The sequence below is a fragment of the Alligator sinensis genome, unplaced genomic scaffold (genome assembly GCF_000455745.1).
Source record: "Alligator sinensis unplaced genomic scaffold, ASM45574v1 scaffold809_1, whole genome shotgun sequence".
NCBI lineage: Eukaryota > Metazoa > Chordata > Crocodylia > Alligatoridae > Alligator > Alligator sinensis.
The window spans coordinates 1,980,516-1,992,835 of record NW_005841956.1 but is presented as its reverse complement, the minus strand read 5'-3'; the positions used below and the strand labels follow the sequence as shown (position 1 = coordinate 1,992,835).

The 12,320-nt window shown below is 46.8% G+C and overlaps 1 protein-coding gene across 4 annotated transcripts in view; it reads left to right on the top strand.

The window, feature by feature from the left end:
* Positions 1-141: 141 nt before the first annotated feature.
* The window catches only part of STARD8 (StAR related lipid transfer domain containing 8), a 117,487-nt gene continuing 105,308 nt past the window's right edge, over positions 142-12,320 (top strand). The window contains exons 1-4 of one of the 4 annotated variants that reach the window (XM_025200099.1): positions 142-518; positions 2,271-2,404; positions 2,542-2,654; positions 3,334-3,929. In XM_025200099.1, the coding sequence (XP_025055884.1) occupies positions 3,372-3,929 (558 nt within the window). In that variant the 5' untranslated portion in view covers positions 142-518; positions 2,271-2,404; positions 2,542-2,654; positions 3,334-3,371. Of the gene's footprint in view, positions 519-2,270; positions 2,405-2,481; positions 2,655-3,333; positions 3,930-12,320 lie in introns of those variants that run through there. The other 3 variants (XM_014518451.2, XM_025200100.1, XM_025200101.1) reach the window with 3 other exon arrangements.

The window sequence follows — 12,320 nt, the reverse complement described above, 5'->3', positions numbered from 1 at the left end:
CCGGCCCGGTTTCCCGCCTCCCGCGGGAGGGGCCGCGTGTGCGCGGGGCCGGGGCCGCGGTGCTCCCGCCCCTTCCCCGGCAGGATGCAGCGAGCTGGAGCCGGGGACTGTAAGGACGGAGATCCGGGGCGGGCTGGGGGCGCCGCTAGGACTGCCCCCTACTTGCGGGGCTTGGGCTGGGGGGCTCCTTCCTCTCAGAGAGCTGCCAGGCTCCGGCTCCAGAGGCCTTGTGGGCAGGCCGTCGCCCCTCTGCGTGTCCCTGGGCCTGAGGGGGAGCGCCTTCCCCCCGAGAGGGGCTGTGGGCCGGGAGCGGTCTGCAGGCGCAATGATTTGCGGCCTCCACCTTTGCCTCTCTTCGCAGGTGACGGAGGAAGCAGGCCCCAAGGAGCAGGGGTGTGAAGGAAGCTGGGGCCTCAGCATCTCCCTGCCCTGTCATCACCTTGCTGTCTGGGCTCAAGGAGATGCTACCCGGCTACATGCCTCCGGTTGGAGTCACTCGGCCGAGCTGGTGAGGCCAGGTAGGAACCGGCATCCAGAGAGCGCGGCCCACCTTAGCCGTGCCAGCGCAGCTGGTCTCCGCTGCGCTTGGACCAGGCGCAGAGCAGTGATGTGAAAGGGAGCGAAGACCCCTGCGGTTTCACTTGCCAGAGGAAATTCCCGTATGCACCCTGCTCCCTAGCGATTCCCGCCTCTACCTAGAAGCAGCACAAAAAGGGGTTTTGGCAGGAGCTGTGTTCAGCCCTGCTTAGCTGGAAGCCGTGATTGTGACCTGGTGCCTTGAAGGGCAGACACAAAAGGCACATGGAGGAAATCCTAGGGAGAATAAGAAGCCTTGAGAAAGCACTTGCCGTGATAAAAAGAGTAGTTTGCGTTGTTCCCAACCTGGTCGGTTCCACTAGGTTCAGTGATGCTGCTTGCCTCTGTGTGTATTTAACTGTTCAAAGCTACTGAGTCGTGCAGCAAACTGAGTAGGAAGAGTTTTGTGTCTGTTTGTTACCTTCTCATTGTGACTTGTACTGTTACCCGTGAGGAATTTCTAGGATCTGAGTTTCTGACAGCTAGTGTCTGAGGGTGATTATCTTGCAGAGTGAAGGAAGTGGGTGGGATATGTGTAAATACAAGCTTTAGACAAGTGGTTCTCAAACTTTTTAGTCTCGAGGCACCCCTTGAAAAATGCTAGCTTTCACTGATTTCTTGACTACAGAAAAAGAATAGAGATTTTTTTGTTGCAGAGAATCAGTTCTGATCTGTTGTGGTCTTTCTGTTTCCACAAGACAGATGCAGGATAGGCTGGCCATGCTTCCTCTACACAGCTAAATATTTCACCCTCATGTTCATCACTGACAAGAGGTTTGACTTGAAGGGGGTAGGGCCGACTTGGTCTGTTTAGACTTAGATACCCATCAGACTAGTTGTTGCAGACTAGGTTCACATGCATACCTACCTACTTTGGTTTATCTTGTCTCTTGTATGAGCGTGAGCCTTAGTCACAGCACTCTATGTGGAATTTGAGATTACATCTTTCAGGCCACAGATGTCTGACAGTGTGCAAGAAAAACTGCAAACAGCATCCAGGTACGGCATGTCTCAACAGGACCACTGTGGCTCTCTTTCACTCAGTTTCTTGACCCTACCAGTGCTGGTCTTAAATGCAAGCATTTTTTCCTCTGCAGGCTGTAAAGGACTCCCTACTTCAAATAAATGCAACATAAAAATATGAGGAAATGGTGCATTGTGATTTTGAAAAAATGCCCTGAGTCATCTTGAAGAGACAATGCCCAATGTTTGGGATGTAATATACAGAGAGAGAACAGATATGGACTCATAGTGATGATTATGCTTGTTATGTTTCAGTATATGCAAGGGGATCTATGTGACGTTGCTGCTGCAAAACAGGTCGGCTGTGCTTTATAGGCTAGTAACACAAACAAACAACCAAAACTACCATTCAGAGAATTCTTACCTATGGACAGGGAAAGCAACTAACCTGGGTTTGATTAGTCGGTGGCTTGTATATTTCACAGTGTAAAGGGTGCTGTTGTAGGCTGAACCTCTTTCCTTCTCCCCATTTAAGAACTTGTACAAACTGTGTTTATCTCTGGTTTCCATATTCTAACTACAAAGTAAACTGCCTGCAATCAGATTTTCCAGAGACAACATGTGTTTGCAGGTTTGGTTTACACGTGTCAATACTTTTGCGAGTAATTTTCCATTCCAAAATGAGAGCAAGAATTGTTCATGTAAATGAAAAGTTACTTATGTGTTTCTAGTACTGGGATCGAAGCCCTCTGTGTGGCAGCTGGACCTGTGAAGATGGAGGTGTAGGCTTGGACCAGTCCCATACCAGTCAGGGTTTGGTACAGCCCTGAGGGACTGCCTGGTTGGATATGCTTGTCTCTCTGAGGTCTGTGCAGCCACTGATATGTAATGAGGATGTGAAAATCTCATAAAAGTCATGCATCAACTACTTCTGCCTCTTTAATAAAATAAAAAAAAAGTAAATGAAAAGAGGTTATTCCATATATGAACCTTCCTCCTCAGTATTTTGCAGCTTGGAATCCAAAAGTAATGAGAAAGCCAGAAGGCAAAGCTAACTAAACAACTATAGGAGAGGAGGAATAGTCAAGGGACCAGTCTAAGGCTTGGGTGACCAGGTATAGTGGGTTGTCTGTTTACACCACAGTCTTTATTTCCCTGGGGCCAACTTGCCCCACAGTGTACAACATAAATCATCAAATCACCAAACAAACAATAATGGGTTAATTTATATCCTGCAGTCTTTTGCCAGATCCTGAGAGAGTACCCTGAGTCAATGCTGCTGCTTCTAGCCTCACAGCCTTCTCTTTCTCTCCCCCTTTTCTAGAAACCTTTAACTTCCCCATGGCTAGCAAATTATCTTCATCAACTGACCCAGTCATCCAGGCAGGCCTGCAATCACTTGCTTACTACCTGCAGCTCTTTAGCCGTGCAGCCTGCTACACCAGGGTTCAAATCTCAGCTCCTCTACGAGCTTTCTGTAGGGTCTTTGGGCAGCAAATTAATAGGCTTTTATGCATCAGTTCTTCATCAGTAAAATGTGTGCATAACACCATCTGTCTCACATCATGGGTAATAAATACTCCAAAGATTTTGAGATGCTCAGTTTTTCTTGTTAAAATGGGATGTGGAAGGCTTTTCAATAACAGGGTGTCTCTCCCCAAGGTGAATGAAATGTGAAGCAGTGAGGAAGTGGCACACACAAGGGAAAAACTAACTGGATATAATGTGCTTGTGGGTGTCTATCAGTAATGCAAGAAAAAATGGTTTCTAAATGCATGTTTTTTCTTTTGCCAGCATTTCTCCGATAGAGTGGTGATCTCCTTGCGTGGACCATGGATCTAGGGTGTGCCAAGCACAGGATGAAGCTGCCTTTTATTCCAGGCCATCAAGATAAGTTTCTAAGTTTGGACCCCTTAGTTCAAAATGAAGATGAAGAAGGTCTCTATGGTTTTCTCTGTTTGAGGTGCAATGTGGCTAGTTCTGAAGATGAGCCTGACTATGCATTAATAGCAGATGACAGTCCACCTGCCTTGAAAGAACCTTTCTGTGAGCAGACAATAAAAAGCAAAACTCTGAGAATCTGGAAGTATCATTCAAGTGTTATCAGCTTCAGTGACAACTGTGTCTGGTGCCGAGGGGGGCTTGTTAAAGGGAAGGGACTTCCGAGCAATGGGAATATGTTTGATTTGAACAACCCTGCTCGGCTGCAGTGCAGATGCACACGTGAACCAGGTGAAAGAGCCTGTTTGGAAGGGCAGATTAAACAGCACAGTCCAGAAGTGATTGGAAACCAGGACATCCTGGATTGGGACAGTGATGGAGCTGGAAACTGCGTATGTACTCAGAACCAGTCAAACCACAGTGAAGTGGAGACAAAACTTTGCTGTGTGGTGAGTTCATTCTGTCTTGTTATCATTGTCAGGACATGTTCTCTGCCAGGGCCAAGACTTTCAAAAGTGGCTGGTGATTTTCTTTTGTTTTGGGGGGTGCCTGAAAGGGACTTATTTTTTAGAGAGCAGGTGCACAATATTTTTGAAACTTGAGCCTCTCTAAAGAGTGTTGGGTTGCCCAGATGACAAGCAAAGAACTCGGAATCACTAGCTACTTTTGACTATCTTTCTATGTCTTGGTTCAGGCCAAAAAGCTGCACAGCTCACATCTTGCATATGGAATTCACACTTATGTCCCTGATTCTTTAGAAGCTTTGTGGTATTTTCAGCAAGTCAGGAATTAACATTTAGACCTTAGAGAGGCACAGGGTGGAGTAATAGGTCAGATGTGGAGGCTAGAAGCCCAGTCTGGCCCTCTGAAGGCTTGCAGGAAATGCTATTTTAATAATAGCTATTACCAGTAGAAAGGGGCATGGACTCTGGGAAAGGAGAACCCAGCTGCTCTTGTGCTGAATCTCAAACTGGGTGTTTTCCCTTTGTTTTTCTGGTATGCAAAGCTACTTTTTTGTTTCTCTAGTGCCTAAAACCATGAGAAATGGCACATGATGCTGCCTTTGGCCTGTTCCTTCGTTGCTGATTCAGCTGCATCACCCATAACCCAAAATGTATAGTTGTTTTACTGTGTGGCTGGTTGGGGGGTAAGGTGCTTAGTCAGTCAGCAGTAGGAATGGTCAGGGCCTTGGAATAACTGTTGGCCTGTTTGTGTAAACCACTCTCAGTTTATTACTGAGTTAATGATCAGGGCTACTGAGTGATTAGTGCTGTTCCTTTGTTCTGGAGAGCCATTTTTCTCCATCTCCTATCTTTTCTACGCTCATTTTGGAGTCTGAACACCTAGGCTAGGGACAGACATTACACACAAACCAGTTTCTGATCACTTAAACTGGTTTAAACCTGTAACAGAACAGATGTTCAGTGCACATCATCCAGTTTCAAAATGGCCAAAACTGGTTTGAGAGAAACCTGGTTGAATGTAGTATCAGACTTAACTGATTGAGTTCAAACTGGTTTATGCAGTGTCTGTCCCAGACCCCTTCCTGGTTTAAGTTAAACCAGGGCCCCCCAGCATGCTCTCTGGGCTGGGCTCTCTGCTGCAGCCCAGCAGATCTGGCCCCACCTCTCTGCTCCCCAGCTGGAGCAGGGGCCTGGCCAGGTGCTGGCCCGGAAGGGAGCAGGGAAGAAGTTTATTTCTCCCCTCCTTCCCTGTCCCACCAGCATGGACCTGCACTTCTCCGTGCTGGCTGCTCCAGTGGCAGGAGCATCGCCAACCCTGGCACTAGCCTTGGCTGAACTGGTCAGAGAGGGGTTTAATTCTCCCTTCCCTGTCCCACCAGCAGGGACCTGAGCTGTGTCTGCTGGCTGATTCCCGCCTTGCTGCTGAAGCAGCAGGGCCGGGATGCGGCCAGAAGCCAGAGATCATGGACCCTGAGGCAGAAGGGGCAGGGAGGGGGATTATTCTCTTTTCTATCCCCCCTGCTCCCAGGGGACCACTGCTGTTGCTTGCTCCCTGCTTGGGACAAGTGGCAGAATAATCCCCCTTCTGCTCCCTCTGCCGGATGCCAAAGGGAGGGGGAATAACCCCCATCCCTGCACCCCGCCTAAGGGACCCTGCCGGCTGGCCTCTGGCCGTGCCCTTGCCCTGCTGCGGTGAGAGAGCAGGGCTCTTGATAGGGGACAGCAGCCCCTATCATGGTATCGGGGAGTGCAAGCCCCTTCCCAGTGGGGGGCTGCACTGTGGGGCAGGCAGAGCTGTGGCAGACTGTGTGTGGCAGCACCGGGGCACCGCCACGGTCTGCACCAGCTTTCTCTGCCCCAACGCGCAGCCCCCCCCCTCCCCCTTGGGAAGGGGTCGCACTCCTGGAAACCATGACAGGGGCTGCTGCCCCCATGGTGGTTTCTACCCCCTCACCACTCCAGTGGCTGGGTGGGGGTGGGGACAGATGCCAGCCAGCAGGGCCTCTTAGGTAGGGGGCAGGGAGCAGGGTTATTCTGCTGCTTGCCCCAGGCACAGAGCACAGAGTGAGCAGCAGCAGGGATGGGAGCAGGCACACCCTCTCAAGAGCCCTGCCCCCTCGCTGCTGCAGTGGTGCGGTGGGGGAGCAGCCAGGCCGGCCAGCAGGGCCGCTTAGGTGGGGGCCAGGGAGCGGGATTATTTCCCCCCCCCTCCAGCATTCAGCGAAGCGGGCAGTAGGGGGCTTACTCCACCGCTTGCCCTGTGCAGGGAGTGAGCGGCAGCGGTTGGGGAGTGCAGATCCAGCTGTGGTCCCCCCTACTACAAGACTAACCCGCAAAGATTGAATCAATTCAGGCTCCAGCTTTTGGAATGTCTGTCCCTAACCCTAAGGCTCAGGGTGGTACTACAGGTTTCCCTTTTTCTTTATGTGGGTTTTTTTGTGCAAATTCACTCTTATGCGATGACCCTTTTTATACCAAAAATTTGTTATATGTGAGATAAATTCACTCTTATGCGATTAGTGGAAGCCTGCACTCAGCTGCTTTGTGCGGTGCATTGTGGGAGTGACGTGCACCAAAATATAGTCTCCTGTGTGGATCTGTGCTCCTTGCTCATTGTCTGCGACGTGTTTCTGTAGTTGTCATCCCCGTTACGGTAACATTCACCACTACCCTGTGTTTGCGTAATGTTTGCTGTTGTTGAGTACCAAAATTGTCTTGTAAAAGTGGTAGAAATGGGTTTGGGGGTCAGTATAGTTGAGGTCTTACAATGTAATAAATAGGGATGTGTTGCAAAGTGGGTTTCCTTTATGCGAATTCGAGTTATGTGCCGTTTTCCAGGAATGCACGTACAGCATAAAGTGAGGGAAACCTATATATCTATTTGTAAAAGTGTAGTGGACTCTATGTACACCAGAGTTGGATTGGTTGTATAATGTGAGGAAAGCTGGCTTCCAAAACCAAATCAAGGTCTCTACAACAGTTGTCACTGTTTATGCCTTAAAAGAATGTAAGGCCAGCTTTATTCTGTCTTCGGGCAGAAGAGATGGTTTCTTGACTGCCAGGCGGTCTCTCCAGAGTAGAGAGGGACTAGAAATTGGCACATTTACATTGTATACCTCAATCTGCCACTGATTCTCTGTGGCCTTGGACAAATCACTTCTCAGCTTTTTCCCACTTATTTCCTTCTATAAAACAAGGATGATTATACTGAACCACAATGGAATTCTGAAGTCTAGTGTGTTTTGAGTGGCTTGAGTGTCTTCCGTTCAAGTTTCTGGAGTAGGGCAAAGTAATGTTATTGAAGACTGGGACTGGGAGAGGTGGCAGCATGAACTATGGAGTTAATCTTGAATAAAGGCAGTCTTCTGCATGTTGGGAACACACTGCAGTTTGCTCCATTCTAGCCTTTCTGTCTTGTAATGCTTTCTGCTTCGTGCAGGAGCTGGAGACCAGCAAATATGCCACTTGGGAGAATCCATAGCAAACTCCCTGAATGGCTGGGGGTGTCCTGCTGTGCATCCTGGGCATCTCCACCAACCTGCTTGGTGGAGAAGTTCTTGGACTCTAAGCTGTGGGTTGTGTGTATAGCACCTCAGCTTCCTTAGTAGGGACCCTGCTTCTTAGTAGGGCATTGTGTGCAGCTGAGTAAACCAGTGATGATATCTGGCTGTGATTGATGAAGCTGAAAAAGGCTGGTGATAAGCCAGGAGCTTCCTGATCTGATTCACCTGCAGCACAGCTAGCTCTGCCTGCCACCCCCCACCCCCCTTTAAAAACCTATCCCATGACAAGTGTTTGCAGCTTCTTTGAATCCCTGTTATACCTCTGAGCAGGGAGTCTGGAATGAGAGGGCTGGGTCCTTCAGAACAAGCATTTTCTTGTATGTGTTTAATTGTCTTGGCTCCAGGAACCAACTTTTCCTTTTGAGTGGTTAGGATTTCACACACTTCGATTGCTCTGCTGCTCTCTACATGCCGCTAAGCTCTTGTCTACAGCTCCAAAGGGTTTGTCAGCTGATGAACCACCGCATCTCCCAGGGGTAGAGAACATCTGTCTCAGGACCTGCTGTAGAGTCATGTGAGTTTGCACGTGGAGTTGTTTGCTTTCCTGTTACCACCATCAGCGAATCACCATTCTTTGTAGTATGGTTGCAGTTTTGTTGAACTACAGAGTTGGTTTGATACAAAGTGTTGCCAAACAAATCCGCCTCTCTTTGTGGCACTCTGGTAGGTGGGACCCGTTGTAGACAAGTGTGATGATAAGATCTCTACCTTGCAGAATTTTCCACTTGACTATATGCAAATTAGGGGAATATCACGCAGTGCACTGAAGAGTGTGTGAGGAGCAATTTACCCGGCAGCAGGGAAAAAATGAGCAGAAGGACACCATTTTTTTGATTCTGTACTACCTCTTCTTTATCCTCATTGCTGCCCTCTCTTCTCAAGTTAAACATCCCCCCCCCCCCCAATCTTTCCAGATGGTTAGAGTATATTTTCAGCTCTCTTAAGAAGGTGCAAGACATATGTCCTTGATTATTTTGACTAATATTTATATTGCAGTAGCACCTACAGTTCTCAGCTAGGCTTAGCCCTCTAATCTAGGCATTGTGCAAATATGAATGGCTGTTCCTGTTCCACAGCCTTAGTACCTGTTGCTGGAAGGTAACGTGGGACACACTGGATAGATAAAGTAACCAACTTTATGGGAGCCTGCTGGTCACTAACATTGGGAAACCCTCAGCATTGTACTGCTCTTTGTTTCCATTCTTCATATGAACTGGAAAATGACTTTACCTGCCAGGTCTGTATTTTTTCCTGCAGTAACTGAAGTTATCTGTGTTTTCTCAAGCTGAGTAGGTAGCTGTATTGATGCCCTCAGCTCCTGCAAGGAAAATGCAGAACCCAAAGTTTGGATCTTGGCAAGAACTACTGGATTTCACTTACTACATTCACTCGACCCCTTTTAAATCAGTTGAGTTATTCTTAGGATTGTAAATAGCTGGTACAGCCATTTATACCTTGCATGTCTTTAAAACTTTCTCCCCACAATTTGTTCCCTCTGTAAAAAACAAACAAACCCAGCGAAGAGAACTGGGATGTGGTTGCTGCCTGTTTTCTTTCTCAGGGCTTCTGAATTCTTTACAGTAACAGCAACAGAAGCCCAAAACAATGCAGACTTGCAATCAGCAATATAACCAGTGTGGTCTGGCATCCTGCCCTCTATGTGGGAGATTCCTGGGGAAAAGGCGCCGTGTCAAGAATAGGAACCAGGCGGGAGTGTGAGGGGGAGCAGAATTTCTCTCATTCCTAGCAGCTGGGCCCAGGCTTATTAGCCTGGAGGCATTTTTATTATTTTAAAAGGGGAAGGGTTTCCTTTCTGTTTTGTCAAGAAGTTTATAACCTGATTGTGAAAACTTGGTTTGGGATGAAACTTCGCCAGTGAATTTGAAGCCCAGAAATGAGATGTTTTTGTTGTTAATCTAAATTTCATTAAAATTCTTTTTGCTTGGATGGAGGCAAAGAAAAGCAAATGAAGATGCATATAAGCCAGTTTTTTTTTTTTCCAGGTTTGGAGCAACCTGCCCAGGTCTCAGATAGAAAGTAAAGGTTCTGCTTAAAAGATAAAACAAAACAAAAATCAAAACAAGAAACCACTTTGTGGTTGTGTTGCCCTTCCTCTGACTTCTTTAGTTCTTGATTTACCTTGGAAGAGGAAGCTGAAGCATTCAAAGCCCATTCAGTCCTTGTCCAGGGTGTTGGGGAGTCATTGCTTTTTTTTCATGTGGCCATCAAGTGGCAGTATCCTCTCATCGGATGCTGCTCTGGAGGCTGCTGGACTTGACTCTCTGGGCACTGGGGAAAGTAGAAAGGACTCAAAAGAGGAACTAAATACTTTTCTGTTAAATAACTATGCTTTTATTTAAAATAATTGTTTTCTACAACTTCTCAGAGGTTTTTGGGGTTTTTTTTTTTTTTTTTTTTTGCTATTTCCAGAGTGCTGGCAACACTGGTACCAGAATGCTCAAAGCCAGCACTGGCACGGTGTGTCTTCTTACACCAGGTCTGGACTCTGTCTGCTGTGGGCTGTTCCCTGCCCCTCTCCCTTGCAGGCATACAGCCAGGCAGTAACAGGAGTGAGCCCATCTTGTAGCCAGCCAGCAGATTGTGTGTGCTGTGTGTATGTGTGTGTTTATTTACCCCTAGGGCACTTTAACCCTGCCTACATCCCTCTTGGCCAACTCTGCTAAGCATCCCTGTTTTACTGGTGTGGTTCAGGTATCTGCCAGATTTTCTTGTTCTGTTTAAGCTCTGAAGAAATGTCAGCAGCAGCAGCACAGCTGTACAGAAGGAGGGTGAATAGCAAATTGGAATGGGCCCAAAGGGAGCCTTTATCTATATTAACTGCACTCCTAGGGCTGAATTGTCATGTGAGGCCCAGGTGTTGGACTGTCATTCCTGAGGTGCACATGAGGGATAGAGTTAAGTTGCTCCCTAGGACTTGGTCTGTCATTTGGCTGTAAATAGCACAAGGCTTTCTCTATACATTTGCCATGTGAGCCATGCTGCCATTGCTAATAATAAAAGATGCCAGTGATTCTTTGCCTTTCTTTGGCGCCTCTTTTCTGAGGATTTAAAAACTGTTTGGCAAATGCTAACTAGGTCTCCGTATAAGCTACTTTGCTGTTTAGTGGCAAGGATTTTTGTGGGCGATATCTTTTATTGGATCAGCTGCACAGTTGGAATAGACTTAGACAAGCTGTTGAATGCAATGCATTCTTAGTATTCCTGTCTTTAAAAGGAAGGAAGTGGAAAAACTCCCCAATATGTGTCCTGTTCTTGCCCCTTTCTGATGTATAAAGACTCAACAGGTGTGGTCTTGCATTTGTTTTCCAATCTTAAAAAAAGTGTTCCAGTGTTAGTTTTTAGCATGCTCATTTTTATCTTGACTTGCTGGATGTTTCATTTAGACTAGACAGGGAAAGTTCATAGGTCTCTTGATGGTCCTGTTCACTGAATCTTTAACAAAGAGAGCTTTTCTTTCAACAGTTCATCTAGTGTTTAAATTAAATAGGCTTTAAAGCAAAACAAGGACACAGGGAAGTGTGTTAAGTGATCTCATTAAAAGCCACTTCCCTTCTCCAATGATTAGGTCTTACATTCTGGTTATCTAGTATCCTAAGCCTAATAACTTCTCCATCATCCATAGAATCCTTCAGGGGGAAAAAAAAATCATAAGATCTGGATTTTGAGTACTAAAAAAAAAAAAGTCTACCACAAAATCCAAGCCACTTCAAGTTCTTTCATTTTTTTTTTTTTCTCAAAGGGCAGAAACGCCTACACATCATTTTCAAATGCAGACCAACTGGGGCATATACAGATGTAAAACAAGCTGCCCAAGGTTACATAGTGAATTGGTGCTAGTGGTAGAGCTGGGAGCAGAACTCAAGAGGCTTGTATGCAAGCGTTCTCCAGTAATTACTGGGCATTCGTGCCAGCCGTATACAAGGAGTCCTCGACTTGCAACGTTTCGAGTTACAACATTTCACACTTACAAGGTTTATAAATTGACACACTGTTTCAACTTTATGATGTCAGTTTCGACTTTGCAATGCTTGATCTGATGTGACGCCATGACAACGACCAAGTTGCTGTGTCACCCATCTCCCTGGAGAACATCTGTCCAAACTTCCTTGGACACTTTCTTTAAGAAAGTAGACAAGTCTCCAGAAAAACCCTCCAGCAAAGACTCCTGAGAAGAATCCAGCCAAGAACCCTTCAAAAAGTCAAGCCAAGAGCCCTTCAAAAAGTGCAGGAAAGTCACCTCAAAGAAGTCCTTCCAAATCAATATGATTGCTATTTACAATATAAATACATTAATGTAGCTATATTACTCATCTACAATTGATTGAGTACAAAATTCTGGGTTATTTTTGGTGAAAACCAGGGCTGTGCGAGGCTTCAGATCCGGAGAAGCTTTTTTGTTTGATTTGGATGAAATTTGCAGGGATTGTAGTTTCTGCTGAGAGCATGAAGTCTGCCAAATTTCAAGAAGATCGGTGAAGGGATTCAGGAGGAACTGCACCCCAAATTCTTGAAAGCAAAACTGATGTCACATGTATGTGTTACATCATAGAGGGAGGGTGGGGGTGGGGGGAGACGGTGAAAACTGCAGGGGTGATGGTCCTTGCTGAGGCCACAAATCCTGCTAAGTTTCAAGAAGATCGGTGCAGGGGTTTGTGGGGAACTGCACCTCAAGCTGCGGACAAGCAAAACTCATGACGTGGGTGACACTATGTTAAGGTGCAGCAGGGTGAAAGCTGCAGGGATAATAGCCCCTGCTGCGGCCATGAAGCCTGCCAGCTGTCAAGGAGATTGG